At 36.4% G+C, this 24445-nt stretch overlaps 1 protein-coding gene across 1 annotated transcript; it reads right to left on the bottom strand.

Annotated features, from left to right (window-relative positions):
- Positions 1-15763: 15763 nt before the first annotated feature.
- On the bottom strand, positions 15764-21552 carry LOC149789736 (uncharacterized). Its single transcript, XM_089973110.1, is given in 3 exon segments — positions 15764-15912; positions 16064-17676; positions 21101-21552. Coding segments are annotated over 3 exon segments (2121 nt in total). The 5' UTR covers positions 21505-21552; the 3' UTR covers positions 15764-15808.
- Positions 21553-24445: the final 2893 nt, after the last annotated feature.

Genomic DNA, 24445 nt, shown 5'->3' with positions numbered 1-24445 from the left:
TCTGCCTTTTCCTTCCTGTAGATAAATCTACCGTAAATATCAACCATGATATTTATCTACGGCGTATTCAAATACAATTTTGTGATACGGACCGGATGATTTTGAAATTGCATCGAGGACGTTAATTGATTCAGGGCCGCATATTGGTGGATCCGCTAATGTCTGCGTTGGAAGTGTCGAATACCAAACCGGAAGATTTAGTTTTGACACATAGCTGATAAATTCATTTGGCGGTGCTAATCCATATGAGTCAAAGTAAACGACTTCGCGAGGATTAACCGCGTAGGCAACCCAGTGCGTGCCAGGGCCGGTATTTTTATCGAGATTTATTATTCCTGTCTCGGTAGGGTTTGGTTTTTCTGGTAGTTGATCCCGCATAAATACGCCTCTGAAAAATTTTATTTTTTTTTTCTTTGCTTCGTCGATTAGATCTAAATTTGAGGCTGGTAGACTCGACTTAGGCCGGATCCGTATGGGGGGCGTCTTAGATAAAGGCCGTTTCCTTTTTTTTTACCGTATCTCCCTCCGGTAATTTTTCTTGTTACTGTGGAACCTACTTGGGAACCTATACCTGTGAGCGCGCCTAATCCTAGTGCCTTTCCAATCATCGGAAGAGCCATTTTCACTAACCCCAATAGAGGAAGAAATCCGCCTGTTTTGACCATGTCTCTGATGGCGCCTATAGAAAGGCTCACATGAACACCGGAATTTGCTGATTTGGCCTTGGTAAATCGTTCACGTTGACCTCTAGTTAGCGACAGTTTGTTAGGTCCACCGTGAATCTGATCGTTTTTCAGTGTTAATTTCATACCGCATCGCTTTGATATCGCTGTTTGGAGTTTTTTCATCTGACCCGGGGTCAGAGTTACACTGACGTGTTCGTATGGCATATTAATAATCGCTTAATCTAAATTTAGAAATCTTTGATTTTAAGGTTACATTTTCTCGACAGGAGCGTCGATGATTCTCATTCTGCCACTGATGCCTTCCAAGATCATTGTTCTATCGCTGAGAATTACCGCGATCACTTTGTGATTAAGTCCAGCTGTGTTAATTCTGGCTTTGAAATGGATATCAACGACGGATTGTTTTACCAGGTCGAGATGCTCCAGGGAAAAGTAATAGATAGGATAATGAGTATTAAAATCTAGCTGCGATATTTGCAATCCCGTATCGATATTTTGATCGCGACCCATGAAACTTAACAAGCGATGATACGCACGAGCCGTCGAATGATTTTCAAAATCAATTGATATTTCCTCGGATGGTTCTTGTTGGCCGTTTATTCTCAGTGATACATTTGTTGCTCCAATGTGATCAAATATCATATGACTGTATAATTGATGATACCTATTGGCACGCAAAAACGCGATAAAGATATGCCTAGGTGCGGAGGTACCTTGCTGCGATGCAATACGCCAGGTAAAATCACCATTAATATTGGTAGTTGTGGAATCTGTTGTTGTTGTCAGCCATGACATGACAGATTTACCGCCTTGGTTCATAAATGACAATAATTTTTCTTCTTCGATTATTGACGGGGTTATCGCTGGCATCCACAAGGTAAATTTTAGTAATCTTACTATGCCGTTATTATTCGCGGCATCATTGGGACCTATCACGCCAGTAGCGTAATCGACGGCACCTTCTCGCCAGATAGCATCGTTGCTATTTTCCTTTCTGACAAATGTTACGGTGTGTTTTGCTCCGTAGATAATTTTCCTGAAATGTCTGCAAAATCCGAATATATGGGATAACGGGATAGCACAAGCGAATCTTCTGTTACCTGGTGATAGCATGGACTTTCGCGTGGTAAATCCGAGATTATAATCAGGATAAGGTTTAATGATCATATCTTCGATACCAGCGGGAGCAGCAGGATTGGCGCGATCGTTGGGTTGTCTGATAAGGAACGGCCTACTTTCGGGACGATTAGTATTATCCTTGGCAAACATCATACTAGGGCCAGCTGATCTAGTAAAATCATCCGAGTATCTAGCTAGGCCTATTATCGTCGTTGCTAAGTCAACATCATTAGTAATTGACTCAATCTCTCTTCCATCAATCATGTAAGTTGCGCTCTTGAATAACGCCATAATACCGTTGTTAACAAATCCGACTCTAAAATCTGCTGCATAGGCGGTATTATCCGCTTTAACAACTTCCCCGGTAACTTCGATATATGCCTCAGATGGAAGAAAATATCTTGTTGTATCGTGAACTTGAATTTCCAAGCGATTAGGTGTATTTGGTTCAACTGCATCGTACGAGAAATACTGGAAATCTCGCACGGATGTGTCTCTACCTACAGGCTCGTCCATGTCGAACACTTCATTTGACACTTGTGCGAACATTTATTATTAAGAATATCATCTAAAACGAAGACCACTGCCTGAAATGAAGCTTGTATTAGCAACTTCATTTGCGAGATTTGTCTTAGCAACTTCCTGTGCTAAATTTGTCTTAGCAACTTCCTTTGCGAGATCATTTATTTTTTTATTTGCTGCGTCGTTTATGGCTTTACTGACTTCGGGTGGCATTTCTCTGGTGCTAGGTAATTTGACGGGTTGTTTTTTGCGCATTAAATTTAATATTTTACTTTTGACAACATTGTAGCCTTTACTGGCCAAATTACCGATACCAGAAATAGCAGTCTCGCCGATCTTTCCTATTGCTTTTGACGCGAATTGTTTGATCGTGGGTCCGATTTTAGGTATTATTCGCGTAACGAGACTTCCAATGATATCGCCGAATCCATTACCGTGAATATATTTGTACACGGGCAATCTAGAGTTTACTATGCGGACCTGTTTGGGTCTGCGCTGATGTTTATGAACAATCATGTTATTTCAATTGTGTTGTTTTAATCGATGAGTTCATCGACAAGTTCCTTGTAAATGTGAGAGTTAATGATGCCACCGCGGAATAACCGCTGACAAATATCTGAAGCCTCGTTGATTACTTCGCGAGAGTTATTTCCGGCTCGTTTTCCTCCGATTAATACCTCGAGGCGAGACACGTCGTTGACAACACTGTCAGGGCAAACGGTATATCCGCTTCCTGTTTTTGGTTCTGTTTGTTCTTTTTGTTTTTGTTTTTCTTGTCTTTTTTGTTCTCTTTGTTTTTGTTTTTCTTGTCTTCTTTGTTCTTTTTGTTTTTGTTGTTCTTCAAGAAGAGCTTTCATTTTACCCACCTTCGCCAATGGTGGTCTGAGAAACGGCCCTCCCAACGATGAATCATCAAAGATATCTGGTGAATCCGGCGAGAGTGTTTCACGTCCCGATGACAATGAATTACTATCCCGCCCTAATAGGTCTTCCTCCTCAGGTGATGGTTCTGAAGGGAGGTGGAAGGAAAGAGGGGGAAACTGGGTGATTAACGTATCACTCGCCATTGTAGGTGACGGACTTTTTGCCTCTGCCGCTTTTTTTAATCTGTATTTACCAACATCCGATAAAAATTTTGTAAAATTTTCATCAGAATATTTTATTGGTTTTCCTAAACTACCAAAATAAATTATAGCCAGCCAATCAACTTCTTCGACTTTATCAGCAATATCTTTTTTCAAAAATAATCTTTTAGTTTCCGGAGAATTATCTGCAGCAACTACCATTTTTTTAATATCGTCATCGATTAAATTCATATGTTCTTTGTTCAAATAATTATCTGCGGGTAATTTAGGATCAATTATTAATGAGCCATTGTACACAGATGGTTTATATTCGCTTGGTTGAGTTACTGGTTCCTGATCACTCTGATCTTTTTTCTTTTTTGATTTTCTCTCCTTTTTCTGAGGTGGAATTTTTTCTTTTGGTCTGGCTCCTAATTCCTGTGGTTGAATATCTTCTTCCTGTGGTTGAATTATTGGTTCCTGTGGTATTACTTTTCTTTTCCGTGTTTTAGCTTTTTCTTCCTTCTCCTGTTGTTTTCTTTCTTTCGCTTGCTGCCTTTCTTCCTTCTCCAGTTGTTTTCTTTCTTCTGCTACTTGCTTATTATATCTTTGTGTGTCTCTTGCTGCTTCTAAAAATCTCCTGTAACGCGGATCCGTTACCATACTCACATGTGTTTTTCCCGAGTAAACTTTATATACCATGTTGTACCAATTATCACGAGTTCCGTATCTTTTTTTTCCTATTGCAGTCAAATATTCATTTCGATCGCTAAAATAATTTTCTGCAAAATCGCCAATTTGATCTATGGTATACAGTGCCGAGAGCGGTCGTGATATCATATCCCATCCCTCATCGGTGAAATTTTCTCTTAAATTCTCGATATTAAACTTCCCTTTTATCATTACAGGTTTTCCTCTTACAGGTTTTCCCTTATCTGCTCCAGAATCAATTGCAAGTTGTTGCCCCTGTTGTGCTGCTGCTATTGCTAATCGCTCGGGTAATGTTCGTGATTGTTCCTCAATACCTTTCAACATAGGAAAAATTCCCTTTTTCCTGGTATCTGGATCTTTTTCGTCGCCAAATACAACTTGCTCGATTGTTCCGGTAACTGGCTTCAACCATTTCGATGATACCTCGGAAATTCCATGTTGTACATCTTCATAACCACGAACATTTCTCTTGAATAATTGTTTTGTCGGGATAAGCTTCTTTAGTGCCGCTAATTGCTCTCGCGCTAATCTGGCAGAATGAGGCTCTCCAACTGTACTAGCTTTCGGACTCATATTATTTTCAACTATATTGTTTTAATGCGAGGTAAAATTAGGATCCGCAGCCAAACTTTGCAAACTTCGTCGACGAAATAAATCCCCCCCCCCTTTTTTTCCTTGTCTAGAATCATTGATTTTGCACACAAAAAATTGCAGTCGGGAGTGAATTTACGCAAATTAATTTTCGTAGGAAGGCTTATTTTTGAAATCTGAGGCTTCTACGGAGAAAGTTCGCGTAGGAAGCTTTATTTGGTCTGGAACGTCTGGTCTGTAGAACTTCCCTGCTGCTCTCTTACAGTGCCGTGTTTACATTCGGATAGTCTTAGATTTCACCATTGACCGAAAGGAAAGATCCGAATAACCTCGAGTTTGCAGTAAATATCGTTAATGTACATTGTGATGCGTTTTAATTTTGGTGGCAAACACAAATATTGATTTTGGTAAATTTTGGTGCTGATTGCTGGTTTTATTGTTGTACAGTGCATTGTTAACTCCTGAAACATACTTATTGTTATAAATTTTATGTTTTTATTGCCGTATATTACTTTAAAGAAAATTTATGAGCAGCAGTTGTTAGTTACGAAGATCGCAGAGAAACGTCATAATTTACTTGTAACAGGCTGCCCTGGAACTGGAAAAACATTCACACTTAGAAGAATTATTGATAAATTAACCATCAGTGGGTGACGGATAGCTTTAACAGCATCAACTGGAAAATCTTCAAGTGTATTAAGAGAGCATGTATGTACTGAACTAAATGTGACCACAATTCATAGTTTCTTAGGCGTCAAAGACGGACGATTTCGCAATGATGAAATATTGAACCTTGGCTATATAATGACGATTGTCTTAAAAATAAATGCAACATTTTAAATATGGACGTTGTAGTCATAGACGAAGTGTATATGCTAAATATGACAGTTTTCAGTCAAATATAATTTTTTTGCAGATGTGTTAGGAGCAATGATAAGCCCTTTGGAGGTATACAGGTAATATTGTCTGGGGACTTCTATCAGTTGCCTCCTGTTCCTACCCCAGAATATGGAGATGATGGATCTTCTATATTATCATCCAATTTAATGGAATATTTCCATCACATCAGCCTACAGTCCACATATAGACAAGATGAGCCCATTGCAGCAATTCATGAAATATCCAGGTACTAAACAATTTTTAGCATAGATTACTCAGGTTTATTGTGTGCATTTAGTCCATTTTCCTAATATAACATTATACTTTATAAAAGTGACACAGGTACCAATTCCCAATTAAAATGATGGAACATGTGTAAAGCAACATGTACTGTTGCTGATACTGACAATATGTCTTGATGATATGGAGTTATAACCACATGTACTATAAACCCATAATTGACAGGTTTGGTAAATAAAACCCAGTCTCTCCATAGCTCCCATTTACATTTTTCTGCCATAAAGTCATCATATGATTCGTACCACGAGTACCACTTTTTTTCCACATTATTGGTTGTGATAATGTTATGGGAGATCCTTTATACTGAAAATGTTTCACATTCCTATGTTCTATATATATATGAGTTCTTCATAAATTTTGCCATGGGGTAAAATATGATTTAAGTTTGGATTAGAAACATTTGCAAGAAACATATGAGTGTGATTAAGGTGAAGAAATTTAGTGTGAGGGTAATCATACCAAAGCTGTTTGTCATTTATTTTACAGATGTAATTGGCAACTGTTACAAATCCTTGAGTTTCACCTTATATGTTAGGAATATTGGTTGTAAATAAAAAATGTACACCAACATGTATAAAAGATGGTAAACGTTGATTACTGGTGTATTATATTAATCACATTACGAACATTTTAAAAGGCCTATTAAATATTTAGATTTTCTCTCTTCCTTTTGGATTATCAATTGAGAGATCTTAGATACATATATATATATGGATAATACATTAAGAAATACAGATGGATTGATATAATAAAGTATATGTTAGCTTTTGTTTGTCATATCAATTTCTCTATAGGCCATCCCTTCCAACTTGACAAACACCCAAATGTAGTATAATTGTGCTAGTATTTACCATATTTGCCCTCCATGAGAGCATGCCTGGTTTATAATGTCACTAGTTTACTGTAGAAGAGGTGACCTACAGTGGAAACAATGTACATATATATATCTAACTTTGTACTCCTTTCACCGCATGTTATTTGTCTTATATAGCCATAGACTTAAAAAAAATAGTATCATTTTAAGTTTACAATTGAAATGGGTTCCTATGTACATTGGTCCAAGAAATAAAAACAATATTTGTAACACAGATTGATGTTTATTTCACAAAAACTGTATAATTTTATGTTGCAATCAAACATGCAGCTTTTGACCAATTAAACTGTGAACTTGGTGTGGTCTTTTAAATTGACCATTTTGTCATAATTCTGTAGGATAGTCACATCATTATTACTTATAAAATTAGTACGAGAAATGTGAACTAAGTTGTGACAATGGTTGCACAATTTTTAATATGTTCCAAGTGAAAGGCAAGTTGAGTTAAACCTGAGTTTGAAAGACCACTGCTATCAAAGATCAACTGTCTTGAGAGACAATATTCTCAATATACAGATTTGTTGATTATATAGCATTATAAACTGTAAAGAAAATCAATTGACCTTGACATGGAATGATACATAGGCATATGAGGTTGTATGTCATTACAAGTTTAACTTTAAAATTGAATCAAAATCGACATATTCTTCTCAAACATTATCAAATATCATGTAAGAAAATTGAATAGTGCAATAATTAAGTTGGAAATAACATACGTACTGTGTACAAGTTAATTTACTGTAACAATCAATACTTTCACTGTTGCTTAGAACCGGACGTTTGTTTTGCAGAGGTAATGTAACTTTGGCAACTAAACAGCTGATTTGTCGCATGAGACGGACATTACCACCTGGAGAGAAGCCAGTGAAGGTGTTTGCAAGGAATTTTGAGGTCGATCTTTGGAATGACAGATCTCAATGTGAAATGGAAGGCTTGCATTTCAGGAAACATAATTGTTGCATGCCAGTGGGTTAACATCCAATCTTAGTTTTATGTTTTATAAATAAAAATGGTACTAACAGCTACCTCGCCTGGCGCTCAGCATTAAGAGGTTAGTGGTAGGACTGGTCGGCCTGGTGTCAGGATAATGTGACTGGGTGGGACATCATGCTACATGTCAGCGGCATGATGCACCAGTGCTAAACATCACTATAAAGTGTCATAATGCAGACATTGTAGTGATATGACTGAAAAATTGTTAAAGCTACGTTGCAAATGTAATTCACACACACAAATCACACAGAATAGAGGTAGCATTGACTTGTAGGTAATTTAACGGGACCTCTGTTATTAAACTGGATTGTTAGTGATGTCAGTCAGTGTCTTCCTTTCCCTCGGTATAGGTGGATCCAACTCAATTTTTTATGGGTCTGCTGCTAAAATGCCAGGATTAGAATTTCGATCACGAGATTTACTAGATTGTCCTTATAAAACAGTGTTCACGGTGGACGAGTAAGTGCTGTATTTTGGATTAGTTAAATTGCCATTTTGCAGGCCCCTTACTTGGTAAAATATGTTTTCTATAATATCAGAGTTATACCTGGCTGGACAAACACTGTGACCTGGAAAATCACTGATATGTATTTTACATAACTCAGTAAATGTAGAAATTAAACTCTGCGTCATCGAGACATTGTTTACTTGGAGTCATTTTTCCTTTTTCCTTTTTCGACAGTGGCTTTGCTTCTATTTCCTCTCTCCATGATTGAAACCAGTGTAAAATGGCTAGTCAGGAATCTATTCGAGTATCGTACATAGATATAATTGGTCTTGGATCTTTGAAAATTGTGATTAGCTTGCATGTATTGTCCAAATATTCAACAGTACTATCCAGAACACTGCTGTTCATTAATGAACTTTGGTATTGTTGCATCCAGTTTAACATATCATGGTTCAGAACTTCCTCAGCAAGGTTGTTTCTCAATTTCTCTGAAGAATCTGGATGTAGATGTGAGTAAGATAATTTGTAATGAATTTTGCGAGAGTTTGTATCCTCATCACATTTGGCAGCATTAATCCACTGGTCCCATACATTGCATTGATCTGACTTGACTAGCTTCCACTGGTCCCATACAATGCACTGATCTGACTTGACTAGCTTCCACTGGTCCCATACAATGCACTGATCTGACTTGACTAGCTTCCACTGGTCCCATACAATGCATTGATCTGACTTGACTAGCTTCCTTGTGTTGAAGGAATGTATGCCACTGCTAAGTACAGCATTCCTCAGTTTTTTCACACGATGAGAGAAATCCTGTGAATGTGATATTTTTTGACTGGATTTACTAGATTGGCACTCATGTAATTTTTCATCTTAGCATCAGCATCATTGTTGAAATGCATCTTCATAAACTCCCAATTTTGGTCACCTCCATCTTGAAGAATGTAGTTAACTGTGAAACCCCAAGACTGTAAATTGGATATAATGTCCCAGATTATTATGTAAAGTTCAGAAGCTTTTATGCCTCAAGTAGAATAATGAGCAATGGGAAATCTGAAACCAGTGTATCCCAGAAACGACACCTCTAAAACTTTTGATGCAAGTGTTTGCTTTACTTCTTTCTCCTTTAGAATTCGTAATGCTTCTGCTTCCTCTCCAGTATCTATCCATCTTGTCAGCTTATTTTCATTATATTTCATATTCAGTAACACATCTTCTTGAATATAAGCTTCAGTATGAATTAAACCACCAAAATACCCGGAAGGGAGGAGATTTAGCTTTTTAGCTGTATTATACATCCACCTGAACATGTCTTGATTGATACCTGCATTTTGTGGGACTATGTTTTTATATCTATAGTTTCGTCCCAGATGGCAAAATGAAATGTCACCGTCTTTTAAGTCTTGAAATGACTGGGGGCTTCGGGAGCAAAGACTCGAGCATGTCTTATAAACGTTTTGTCCCCTCTTATCTTTCTTGCATCATTTATTTTCAGGACATCATGCTGACTTTTCAAGAATAATTTCATTTCATCTGTGGCACTTGCAAATGCACTATTTAAAATGTTGGTTAAATCTTGATCGTCTGTACATTCTAAATTTATCCAATTATCCTGATTTGATTTCTTAAAGTCACACTAACTCTTCACACAGTTTCTACAAGCATCAGCAGGGCTTAACCTGCACAGAACATCTTTGCAGGTTGAACATCTCATTTTTCTTAAAGTGGATGTCTTTGTGTTACATGTAGTACCTATAATTTCGAATATATTAACTGGTATTAATATCTTATGTACAATTTGAAGACCAGTGCAGAGTTTTTCCTGATTTACAATGTGAAGGACAGTCCGAAAGTTTGAAACTGTTTTGTCAAATTTATTTGAAACGCCCAAAGTGTTCATGTTGATTGGATGTCCACGTCCGCTGCCCAAGGAGTTGATGTCAATAGTTAATGGGGGCACTATAGCCTAAAGTAGACTTCTATGTTTAAAAAGGGTCCCGGCACTATTGCCTCAAGATTTATAGCCTCACGTAGACTTCTGTGTTATAAAAGGGTCCCGGCACTATAGCCTCAAGTAAACTTCTTTGTTAAATTTGGTCATTTGTACTATAGCCTCAAGATTTATAACCTCACGTAGACTTCGATGTTAACTTTGGTCGTTTGCACTATAGCTTCAAGATTTATAACCTCACGTAGACTTCCATGATAAAAGAGGTGGTTTGCACTTTGACGCCAATGGGAATTTAACATGGGAATGTCACCTGGAGATCAATGGGAACTGGACATTGGGTGGCGTTATGGGGTTAATAGGGTCAACACTTTGTATAGGGTGAAATGTATTTGTAGGGACAAAAGGTTGATAGGGACAAACATAGACATACAGAAACAAACAAATACACATCCAAACACACAGAAAAGAGGACAGAAATGTTCTAAAGAAAGACTCGCAGATAGAATAGAGACTCGAAAAAGAAAAATATATAGTATGGATATAAAAAAATTATTCAATTGTATACATGGGCTCTCTGGCCTGTGCTTTGGTCTAAGCTCTATCCATTTAATACATTAATATTTCTACATGGAACAAACCGATTTACTAGTTATTTAGTTCTTGGTTCTATTAAACTGCTTTCTAAAATTAAAGTTCATGCCTTTTTAAAATTCACTTCATATACAACTTATTTACATTAAATGTCCATTTATAAGAAAAAGCTAAAACAAAACAAGTAACAAACAATCAAATAGGACAAAGTTCATGTTTCTCTCTATATCCGTCACACACGTTGTTTGAAATCTGTTCAGCTACAACTTGTGTCCCAGCATAGATGTTTCAAATCACGTACTCCCTTTCATTCGTAAATCTGCCGTTATGTCCATCTTGCTAGGTACACTTATCGGTATGCAGATCAAGTGCAATCATCGTCTTCTTCCCATGGAGGTACAACATATGCCATATGAATAGTCACTTTTCCATCGGTGATGTTAAATTTTTCTCTCATCGACTGCACGTCTTCAGTAGCCCTCAAAAGTTTGGAAGAAGTTATTTCTGCAGGTGTGCTAAATCCGAGACATACAGGCGATTTCAAACTGTCGTGATACATAGATAGACTCAAACGACCTCAATCTTTGACTTGGCAAAGACATTTGAGTTCATCTAACAGTGAGTCAAGTAGGTTCGTAATTAAACCTGCTACTTTCTCGGCTGGAACGTCAGACGCGAAATCTTTAAATTGCACCGTGTAGGTGTAAGATGTCGTTCTAAATTTTCTCGAGGTCGCTGTCTGGGTCCTTTTGGATGCTAAAATACTCATTTAGATCTACTGAATCCTTTCCCTTCTTGAACGCACTTTGTTATGACGGTATGGGGGTGAAAGAGGTCAGTGATGTTTGTTCCTTCTCTTTTTTCTTCTGTGTAGAGTTATTCATCTTTCTCGTCGCTTGTCCTCGCAATGAAGTGTCGTTCTAGGAAGTGGTCCCTTTCTATACTGGGTGATATCAGCATGTCCATAGGGTAAAGTTTTGTGGTCTGGAATTTTCACTGGTTGCACGTAGTTTGTCATGGCGTCAGTACATACACAGTTTAGATGTGGTACTGCATTGGTGATGTGATCGTGAGGCATAGAACCACACCTGACTTTCTCGTTGGACTTGAGTCTTACGCTCGATACTTGATGTTTGAAAGGATTCAATTTTCTCGATTGACGTTGGTAGTGACAATGAACTATCGGTCTTGGACGCTATCCTTTTTTATATGCTGACCAATCTCGACGAGGCCGTACGGCAAAGTGAAGTGGTTGGGAAGCCACACTCGCTGGCTTCTTGTTTCAGTTTCAAAAAGGCATCCATGTAGTCTGCGAAAATGCCTGAGTCTCGTCACCCTTGTGGTATTGTTGAGTCTTGGGAAAGTGGTAAATTTCGTACACTTCTAACAGTTGGTATCCCATGTCCAGAGCTTTAAACAATTCCACGCTGACCCACGTTCCCGTCAAGGCGCGTACTTCCTGGGTGGTCTTGGTTACACGTTTCGGCACAAGTACGGCACAAGGACAGGAAGTCAGAGTGACATTAACGTGACTATTTGACATTTTTATATGATAAGTGATTTAATTACATGTTTACTACTGGTGCGACGACAGCTCGCATTCGTCCACCAACACCTTCAAGTAACATTGCATTATCTGAAAGAATAGCTGCAATTGCTCTGTAAGCACCAGGAATAATTGGTGTACCAACTACAGCAACAGGAGGCTGTGTTACATGAGCTTGAAAGTGAATAGCATCGACAGATTGTCAAGATAAATCAAGATGCTCCAGCGAAAAGTAATAAATCGGAAACAACATCGTAATGTCTGTGATATTTGCAACCCTGTGTCTATGTTCTAATCGCGTCCCATAAACGTCATTAATCGATGATATGCACGCGCTCATGATTTTAATAAAACTTTTATAATATATCCTCAGCTGGCTCTTGATGTCCGTTTATCCATAAAGAAAATTCACTAACTCCAAGTTTGTCAAATATCATGTGACTACATGTTTGTGAATTTACTCGCGCAAAATCTTGAAAAGCAACAAATATCTGTCGTGGTGCAGAAACACCCTACTGTGATGCTATATGCCATGTAAATAAGCCATTAACATTAGTCTGAACACTGTCCGTGGTCACTGTCAACCATGACAACAATGATTTACCGCCCTGATCCATAAATGAAAGTAGTTTTTGTTCTTAAGCAATCGTTGGAGTCATTACTGGCATCCACAACAAAAGTTTTGTTAGTAATACTTTACCAGCAACACCAGCAGGTCGCAAAATTGCATCATCGTCTGTAACCTTTCTTACAAGTGCAACTGTATTACTAGTCCCGAAGATAACTTTTCGAACATTGCTGCAAAATCCAAAGATGTGAGATAGTGGAATTGCACATGAAAATCTTCTATGATCACCTTTCAACATTGATCGTCGTGATAAAAATCCTAAGTTGTAATCTTGATAAACACCATGAGACACTGACCACACTGTAGCATCAGCAGTGTCGGTATCGTTTCTTGGTCATCTTATATTATGCTCTCTGCTGTCAGGAAAGTCAGTGCCATCTTTGTAGAGCCAGCTGATCTTGTATAATCATCTGAATATCTTGCTAGACCTGTCATCATCGTGGCAACGTCAACGTCCTACTGAATTGATTCAATATTCCTTCCATCGATGATATACATGGAACTGTCAAACAACGCCATGATACCGTTGTTGACAAAACCAACTCTAATATCAGCTGCGTACTCAGTATCATGTTTTTATAATTTCACCTTCTACTTCGATGAATGCTTCAGCAGGTAAGAAATATCTGCTTGTATCTTGAACTTGTAATTCAACTTGTCCACGTTGATTTTGTTGTCATGCGTCATAAGAGTAATACTGATAATCATGTATAGATTCATCTTTAAGAACTGGTGCATCCATATCAAATCCTGGATCGGATACACGTTTGAACATTTTATTATAATTGTTATCTTCTAACATGAAGACCACTTTATGCTATCAAAGTTTTTTATTTGCAGCTTGATGTATTATTTTACTGACATTTGCAGGCATAACTTCAGTGCTGGGTAATTGTACTGGCTGAGGTTTTCATCAAATTAATCATGCTAGTCTGTCCTTGATTGCTGAGAATGCCTTACCAGCAACATTAACAACTGCACTAGTAATTTTTTCACAAACAGTGTCAATAGCTTTCATTACTCTTTTGCAATTGGTATTGCTTTTGGGGCTATCCTTCTAAATAAACCTTGAACAACATCACCGAGTCCATCTTTGTAGATCGCTTTATAATTAGGTTATCGCGAATATACTACCCTGACCATGATCGGTCCATGTTGAGCATTGTGTATAATCATCTTATATGTTAATTATTTATTTAATCACTGTGATTGTCGTCAACAATTTTATCAATAAGAGAACGATAAACATTGATATCCATGATGCGGCCTGTAAATAATCATTGACAAGTATCAAATATTTCATTAATTGTTTCCGGCGAATTATTTTCAGCACATTTTCATCCAATAAAAATTTCTAATCTATCTATAACAGAAATAATATTGTTAGGATAAGCAATAAGACCACTTCCTCCTGGTGTAGTTGAGTAAAAACCACTTCCAGTACCGCCTGACTCAGGTTTGTAAATTTCATCAAGGTCCTTATAGTGCTATTTAAGTTCTTCAGCAGTCTCTTTCGCTAGTCTTTTTTGTCTTGCATGATATTGTCTTATTTGATTATCATAAGCCATATATAAAATATCAGTTGTATCTACATTGTACTTGATTACGATTCTGATTTACACAAAAAATCCAATTTTGCCATGCTACACGACCTACATTATTGATATATTCATGCTTTAAATATCTACGGCTGTGAGCATAAATTCCTGCAGCAAAAGTTCACCTATGTCAATCATTTTTATTACTTTGTATACCTTCCTCAGTAAATTTTTCCTTAAAATTAACTTCTCTCCTTCCTTTCTTTATTTTTATCTTTTTTGGTTCTATTATTTCTTCATCTCCACCTGAGCAGCAACTATTGCGGCTGGCATTTTTGGTAAAAGTCTTTATGTTTTTCTACTATATTCAGCAGTCTGTTCTAACATTGCACGAAGGCTTTCAGTAACAGCTGCAGCTTTTTCAGTTGCTTCTGTGATGGGTTTAAATAATTGTTTTTTTATCTTCAGCAAATTCTACCCGAGATTCTTTACGTTTCTGAAGTTTTCATCTAACAGAATCATGAACAGGAAGAAATTTTTTGATTGCTTCTAATCTGTCTCGAGCTAATCCAGCTGTATAAGACTCCATAGCTGGTGCCATTATTGATATAATAATGATCTAATTATAGCAGTAGAGAGGGTTTGACCTCAATGAGACGTCATTTGGGTAAATGAAAATGCATGCACAACATTTAGAAGAAAAAAACTGACAAAAATAATTTAACAAAAAACTAATCGAATTAGAGAAACTCTCAGTAAGTTAAAGGCTTTGATTTGGCGTTAGTGACCTTAAGTTTTTTATAATTTTTTTCATATGACGTTTTAGTTTTCAAAATGATGTTTTAGAAAAAGGTCTGTTCACCCTCTATGCTGCTCCATGGGGCAATTTCATGACAGGCAATTTCTCCATGGAGCGAGCGATCCATGTGCTTCATCTAAAATTCTTATAAACACTAATAGACCTAACAAAGACACACAAAGCCTAACAAAGTCACACAAAGTCTGACAAAACCATGCAAAGCCTAACAAAGCCACACAAAGTCTGAAAAAGTCACACAAAGCCAAACAAAGTCACACAACGTCTGACTGAGTCATGTGAAGTCAACAAAGAAAAGACTACTATGTATTTATATTGCAAATGATACTGACAAATAAAATTCAGACCAATTCAATGTGAAATGATTGTTTTTATTTTTAAAATAATTTGATAAGAAACTGTATAAAAATAACATATTTTTCTTTTTCTTATCAAGTTAACAAACAACTTGACAACTATTTTACTCCAGAATCAAACCTCATGTGCTGTTCTTAATGTCCACTCTGATTAAACATTTTTCACAAACTTCACACTTGAATGTTTTTTCTCATGTATGAATCCTCAAGTACATTTTTAAAGTTCCACTATGAGTAAACATTTTATCACACACTTCACACTTGATTGGCTTCTCTCCAGTATGTATCCTCATGTGCAAATTTTAAGCTCAAATCTGCTTAAACATTTTATCACATGCTTCACACTTGAATGGTTTTTCTCCAGTACATATCCTCATGTGCAGTTTTAAAGGTCCACTCTGATTAGACATTTTTTCACAAACTTCACACTTGAATGGTTTGTTAGCCAGTATGATTCTTCATGTGCTGATTAAAATCTGTACTCCGATTAAACCTTTTATCGCACACTTCACATTTGAATGGTTTTTCTCCAGTATGAATCTTCACATGCTCTTTTAAATGTCCATTCTGATTAAACATTTTATCACACACTTCACACTTGAATGGTTTTTCTCCAGTATGTATCCTCATGTGCTGTTTTAAAGGTCCACTCTGCTTAAAGATTTTATCGCACACTTACTACTTAAATGGTGTTTCCTCAGTATGTATCCTCATGTGCAATTTTAAATGTCCACTCCGATTAAACATCTTATCACACACTTCACACTTGAATGGTTTTTCTCCAGCATGAATCCACATGTGCTCTTTTAAATGTCCATTCTGATTAAACATTTTATCACACAATTCACATTTGAATGGTTTTTCACCAGTATGAATCCTCATGTGCTGTTTTAAAGGTCCACGCTGCTTAAACATTTTATCACACACTTCACACTTGAATGGTTTTTCGCCAGTATGAACCCTCATGTGCTGCTTTAAATCTTTACTCCGATTAAACCTGTTATCACACAATTCACACTTGAATGGTTTTTCACCAGTATGAATCCTCACGTGCTCTTTAAAATGTCCACTCTGATTAAACATTTTATCACACACTTCACACTTGAATGGTTTTTCGCCAGTATGAACCCTCATGTGCTGCTTTAAATCTTTACTCCGATTGAACCTTTTATCACACAATTCACACTTGAATGGTTTTTCACCAGTATGAATCATCACGTGCTCTTTTAAATGTCCACTCCGATTAAACATTTTATCACACACTTCACACTTGAATGGTTTTTCGCCAGTATGAACCCTCATGTGCTGCTTTAAATCTTTACTCCGATAAAACCTTTTATCACACAATTCACACTTGAATGGTTTTTCACCAGCATGAATCCTCACGTGCTCTTTTAAATGTCCACTCTGATTAAACATTTTATCACACACTTCACACTTGAATGGTTTTTCTCCAGTATGAATCCACATGTGCTCTTTTAAATGTCCATTCTGATTAAACATTTCATCACACAATTCACACTTGAATGGTTTTTCACCAGTATGAATCCTCACGTGCTCTTTTAAATGTCCACTGTGATTAAACATTTTATCACACACTTCACACTTGAATGGTTTTTCGCCAGTATGAACCCTCATGTGCTGCTTTAAATTTTTACTCCGATTAAACCTTTTATCACACAATTCACACTTGAATGGTTTTTCACCAGTATGAATCCTCACGTGCTCTTTTAAATGTCCACTCTGATTAAACATTTTATCACACACTTCACACTTGAATGGTTTTTCGCCAGTATGAACCCTCATGTGCTGCTTTAAATTGTTACTCCGATTAAACCTTTTATCACACAATTCACACTTGAATGGTTTTTCACCAGTATGAATCATCACGTGCTCTTTTAAATGTCCACTCTGATTAAACATTTTATCATACACTTCATACTTGAATGGTTTTTCACCAGTATGAATCCTCACGTGCTCTTTTAAAAGTCCACTCTGATCAAACATTTTATCATACACGTCACACTTGAATGGTTTTTCTCCAGTATGTATCCTCGTGCTGTTTTAAAGGTCCCACTCTGATTAAATATTTTATCACACATTCCACACTTTTTTGGTCTTTTTCCAGCATACATTTTCATGTCCAGTTGAAAATCGGTATGACTAAAATGCGAAAAGTTCGAAAAGTTGCGAAAAGTTACAAAAATTGCGAAAAGTTACGAAAGGTTGCGAAAAGTTACGAAAAGTTCATTCAAATACTTATCTGCGAAATGGATCGACTAAAGTTTATTATCGGTTGCAAATAGTATTTCTGTTTCACAAATGAAATTATAATGTGTAATAACTGATTTTCAAAATCATTTAACATATAGTTTTTATAACGAGTGTTTCTAGGTTCTTCGTAAATCACTACTTCGATTTTATGAAATATAATACATATGATAGAGTTTGAAAGGATATTGACTTTAAAGTTTTTCTGGAAGGAAAAAGCATTCATTCGCCTAAATTGGATTAACAGAAAATTTCGTCAGCACTGGTCAAGATATCATTATGTACATATGGCATAAGCAAGGTGATCATTAATAAGCCGATTGCGGTTCTTTTATCTGTCAACTTCAGTCAAAGCCAATATTGTAATGTCCACGATGGATAAATTGACTTGATTCTCGCGCTTTTGTTTATTATAACTGTTCTTTTGCACAATATTAATTAATCATGTATGTGCAGGTAACATACGGAGAGTTGTGAATGCGGTAATTATCTTACAATTAATTACTGAGTTACAGATTTGTGACCATGTCTAAACAGTGACATCAAAGAAGAATATCTTCACCAATCCATAGTTTGTATTGAACTAAAAAATAATGATAATTGTTGCGTAGACAAATTCTAGATTAAAAATTATATATTGCGGTCTGTATATTCTTGCTTTTATTTGTACTTTGCGTTCGCTGAGAAAATGTCGAAGAAGTATACTTGTGTTTGTTCTCTGGACTGTAAGACGGACTGTATTTACTGTGAGGTAAGTGACTTTTTCATCTTACCTAATTTATTAATTTCTGTTGAAAGGCTGTGTTAATTATATGATGTCTCCTTATATCAATGAAAATGATTGCATTAAGATAGTGTCTTGAGGAATGGCTAAACGTTGTTTGAACTTTAACATATTTCCGTGTTTTACACTACGACACATACGTTACCATTCTACGTTACCAAAACATTTTGTAAAATACGTTAGTTATTATTTTAATTTTTTTCTTAAATTTCGTGAAATCACTTTAATAAGCATAAAAATGTTAATCATTTTATCTTCCTATAAAATATTAAATAAGTCAAAATACATATTCATGCACATACATACACACATGTAAATGTCAGCTGAACTATATGTTACCCATAATTTAGATCAGTTAATAAAGAAGGGGATACTTGTTTGATTTTCGAATATGTGGTCCAAAATCTCCTTTTGTTTGCCGAATATAATAATCCTATATTCTTGGAAAGCTTTTATAAAAATGTCGACAGTAGGATTACGGTGTATGGTGTAATACAATACTATAAATGGCCATTACAATTCATTTGAATTTTTCTTTTCGTACATTTTCTAGACATGCCAGACGTGGGCGCACTACAAATGTCAAGGCATTGATGAACCAGACTGCAAATTATGGCGGAGAATACCCCTGGACTATGTGTGTCGTGTCACAGCGCTTGTGACGGGTCTTCTTTCGACAACCTCATGGGTTTAGAACGCTTGAAGAAGGTATGCATCTATCATTTATGATGATGATAATGATTATCATACAGAAGACGATGATGTATGTTTGCTGTGTTGTTGTTAATGACGATCATACTGATAATAATATTAAAGATTCAATATGTTTTTGGTAGGACATTTTAAATTCTAAACCATGTTCTTGCCAATAAAATTATCTAAACTGAACATTTACATGCAGATCTTTGATTATTTCATTTTAGAAAATGGGAAACATTCTCTGTATTTTCACACAATACTGGCATACATTTTTATTTACATATACAAAAAAAACCACTATATACAATTTCAACATGATAATTTCAATTTAGTTTGTTAATATGGATGGGATCTATGTGGAAGCTGTGAAATAATTGCATTATTTAGATCGAATTGATCATTGTTTAGAATCAAACAGAAGATGGCATCAAGAAGAGATCAGAGGATTTAATTCATTTATGTAAACATAGATAAATATATATGCTATAGGTATTGTTTATTTCAACACAGAGAGCAATATCGATATATATGTTTATTAATGGGTAGTCCAACGCTCGTAACACATTTCGCCAAATGATATGGGGAACAAGAAAACTGAGCTCTAACCACTGAGACCATCAGAGTAGTCGATGCTGATGACTATGATGATGATTTCAATAATGATGCTGATAATGTTGTTGAGTATATATGATTTTGTTTGCTTTCAGAGCGCTAGGGAAGGTATAAAGTCCTTGACAGTAGCTGCTGAAAGAGAACATCTCTTTGTAAAGAACACTGATTTAGACACCACAGTCCATAATAACTTTGAAGGTATCAGACAGGATCCAGGCTCAAATACCATCGTGGCAGCTTACCATATGTCTTCAAAACCTGCTTTGTACAGTACTGGTGACGGAGACTGCCTGTTCAACTCCTTTTCCACCTACCTCGTCGGCAACGAATCAAAAAGTATAGAACTCCCTTACAGATGCAGCATCGAACTTGTCCTAAACAAAGAAAAAATTCAGAAACATCCCATGTATTCAGTCTTTGTACTGTGCTCGCCTGACTTTCAGATGAATGTCTGGAATGTCCAACTTTTGGAAAGTCTGTATCAGTTTTTTGTATGATGGCCTTGTCAAATTTGTTAAATTTGAAAGTAGAATCCGTGTACCCTGCAATGAAAGGGTCTAAGATATATAGCTTTGTCAAACTGAATTGTGTATTTACAATTATGTTCTTTGATCAAGAGAAACCAACCATGACCATCATGTGGACAAACACAAATACTGCAAACAAGAACGGCTTCATCAAGAAAAGAAAAGCTCTGTGGATTCCCAACCACTTTGTACCGCTGGTTTCACTGACTCAAACGTCCGAGCGCGTAGAGTTGACATCGGAATATATTGCGATCAATGCCTCACCCAAATCTCCAAAAATGGCGGAAAGGACTCAAAATAAAAGTATCCGTGAAAAACAGTTAATGTAATTTTAGATATAGTATAGCTTTTTGTTAAAAAAAAGAAGCTTAAATAACAAATTAAAAGCAACTTTTCTCGTCCTAGCTTACATTAATTTTTTTTATGTTTTTCATCTTTTTGTAATTTTTCGTATTTGTGACTTTTCTCAACTTTTCGTAACTTTTCGCACTTTTCACAACTTTTCGCACTTTAGTCATACCCGTTTTATCACGCACTTCACACTTGAATAGTTATTCTCCAGTGTGACTCCTCAGATGCTGTTTTAAAACTCCACTCTGATTAAATATTTCATCATACACTTCACACATGAATGGTTTTCTCCAGTATGAATCCTCACATGCTGTTTTAAATGTCCACTCCGCTTAAACATTTTATCACACACTTCACACTTGAATGGTTTTTCTCCAGCATGAATCTTCGTGTGCATTTTTAAAGCTCCATTCTGATTAAACGTTTTATCACACACTTCACACTTAAATGGGTTTTCTCCAGTATGAATCCTCGTGTGCATTTGTAAAGCTCCACTCTGATTAAACCTTTGATCAAACACTTTACACTTGAACAGCTTTTCACCAGTATGTATCCTCATGTGTATTTTTAAATGTCCACTCTGATTACACGTTTTCTCACACACTTCCCACCTGAATGGTTTTTCTACAGTATACATCATCATATGAGTTTTTAATAGTCCACACTGATTAAATATTTTATCACAAATTCCACACTTTTATAGTTTTTCTCCAGAATGCATTTTCATGTTCAGTTTCAAATCAAATTAAAGATTCTATTTCACACTTATATAGCTTTTCACCAGTATGTATACTCATGTGCCTTTTTAAATGTCAACTATCATTAAATTTTGTGAAGCACACTTCAGTTATATGTTTTTTTTCCCACGATGCACCACCTTTAAATTTCAATTCTGACTAAAGCTTTCATTGCATAAGACAGACTTAAATAGTTTTTCAACATTATGTTTTCTCATGTGTAGTTTCAAATCTTACTCCTGTTCAACGCCATACACTACACACTTAAATGGTTTTCTCCTGTATGTATCCTTAGTTTCAAATCTCCATTCTGATTAAACATTCAATCGTATAGTTCACATGTATATGGTTTTTCTCCATTATGCTTCTTCGCGTGGCGTTTTAAACTTTCCCTCTCCTTAAATGATTTATCACACACTTCACACTTATGCCATAAACGTTTTCTTCTTTCTCCTGTATCTAGCATTCTGTGCTTCTGCAGTGTTCAACGTACATCAAACACATTTTTCACTAGCATATACTACATGTGCTCATTCAACTTTTACTGTTAAGAAACATCAACAGACAATTTATAGCAGTAATCCGCCGTGGTCATACAGAGTTATGGAAAAGTTCATTTTCAATACAAGAGCACCGATCCTGGTCGGAATCCTAGTGTGCCAAAATGAAGATTAATTTTATTGTTGTGGGGTTTAACGTCATTTTTCAGCACAAGATAGGTTATACATGACGGCTTGTATAAATGGTGGAGGTAAAAGTAAAAGCCGGAACCCACCCCCCACCCCCCGAAAAGAACCACCGACCGACGAGAACCTACTGGCAAGCTTTCTCACATACCCACATTGGCTGAACCCGAGACTTGAACCCACGCAGACAAAGGTGAGATGCTAGTAATTTGTAACGATGGGCGCTTTAGACCACTCGGCCACTCGGAGAGGAAAAAACAAACGTTTCAAGACAATGGCCTAAAATTAATCAGTGTTCCAATATAAATAGATACAGAGTAATGTGCTTCGTGTAATAATATTAAGAATAAGAATAATAATAACAACAACAATTACACCATTACTAACAACAACAATAATAATAATAATAATAATAATAATAATAATATTTATTGTCTAATGGGTCCCACATTGTATATTTCTATACAAGATTATATGATAATGAAAACTGCTTATTTGTAACATCCGCCATGTTCGTTCTGAGTTCTGGAGCAGTCCATTTTCAAGCACCGATCCTAGTCGGAATCGTAGTGTGACACTTGTTAGCACAGTCTGCATCGTCTTTAATTACACAGCCTGCATCGTCTTTAATTATCATTCTATTTACCTTTACTAAGTCCATGTCAAGAAAGATGTAAAAAAAAATATTACCAACCTGTGCTTGCACAATTTCAAAGGGTAGATAGCACAGCCAGTCGCATCTTGAAAATCGTGTGTTCTTACTGGGGCGTTATGGAATTGAGATACTCAAGATCATCCACATACCATTCATATAAAAAGAAACCTGTTAGAAAGACAATCTGCAGTGTATGAACTCCACAAGTTCCATCATTCATAATATTCTGACTAGTCTGCATGTCCGTTTCTTTTGTCAGAACTTTCATAAACTTAGGGTTAACATTTGAGCCATGACACTAACCTCTTAATACTGAGTTCCCAGCGATGGAGCTGTTAGTACCATTTTTATAAAACTTTTGTATGACTCGGCACGGGATCGAACTCATGACCTCCCGAAACCGACGCGAACGCTCTAACCACTAGGTCACAGGAGTTGTACCCATTTTATTAGTGTTCGTTCATGCCAGGCGACAATACTAATCAGTAAAGAAAGAGTTTAACATATAATACATCAAACATAAATGCACATTTGCTTGTTATTATATAACAGTTTATGTATGTACTTTTCGAAAATTGTACGGTTCATGTGTGTGTGTGTGTGTGTGTGTGTGTGTGTGTGACTGTTAATAAGTATATATCTTCATTAACGCTACGATGAATGACAAACGAGCAGCAATTATCATCAACTATCTTGATAATCGAAAGTATCTTTTTAGAATAAAATTTGTTATGTTGACAGAAACAGATGATTGGATTATCCGTGACAAATATGATCCTGTCCACGGTGATAAAAAAACTGTCGTACTAAGTAGAGATTCCAGACCAGGTCTATTGACTGGCATTGACAAACCGTATTATGAGCGAGCATATCCTGTGACCGGGGTTATTTATGGAATCTATGTGATAAATGAAAAACCCAACGTTGATAAACTGTCGCCGATGAAATTTTCAAAAATAAATTGTGTAGCCGAGCGAGTAACAAACATTTTACAAACGCGGCCCGTGGAAACGGTCTAACGGATAAAAGACGTAAAATAATAAACACGTGGGGAGAAATGGTTAAAGATACCGGTACGTCTATCAGAGATGTAGCTGGGTTAGGAAAAGTATTAAAATTTCCAATAACCGTAGCGACGATAACAGGGGAGATTTTGTATGAATCCAAGTATAAATCAAAAGGAGCCTCAATTACAATTATTGATCATAATGCACACGCGTGGACTAACGCAGTAACAGTGTTTCCGCGAGATCGAACTGTTAAATGTTATCCCGGAGACATGTTTGATTTTATTAACGAAATAAGTAAAAACGATCCTGTGTCAGTATGGTTATTTCAGAGTTCTAACGACGAAGCAGATATGAAATTTGATCAGTTTGTAAGACCAAATGGCGTTATTTATCGAACAGATCTTCTTCACGAGAAAATGAAAAATCTTGTACTGAAATATACTAATGACACTGACGAACTATTGAGCAACTGTTTTACTGTTCCGTCAGTTGCGGC

This window comes from Sinohyriopsis cumingii, chromosome 10 (genome assembly GCF_028554795.1).
Source record: "Sinohyriopsis cumingii isolate HCF-2022 chromosome 10, ASM2855479v2, whole genome shotgun sequence".
NCBI classification, from domain to species: domain Eukaryota; kingdom Metazoa; phylum Mollusca; class Bivalvia; order Unionida; family Unionidae; genus Sinohyriopsis; species Sinohyriopsis cumingii.
The sequence above is the reverse complement of the archived record's forward strand: the minus strand, read 5'-3'. Positions and strand labels throughout refer to the sequence as shown.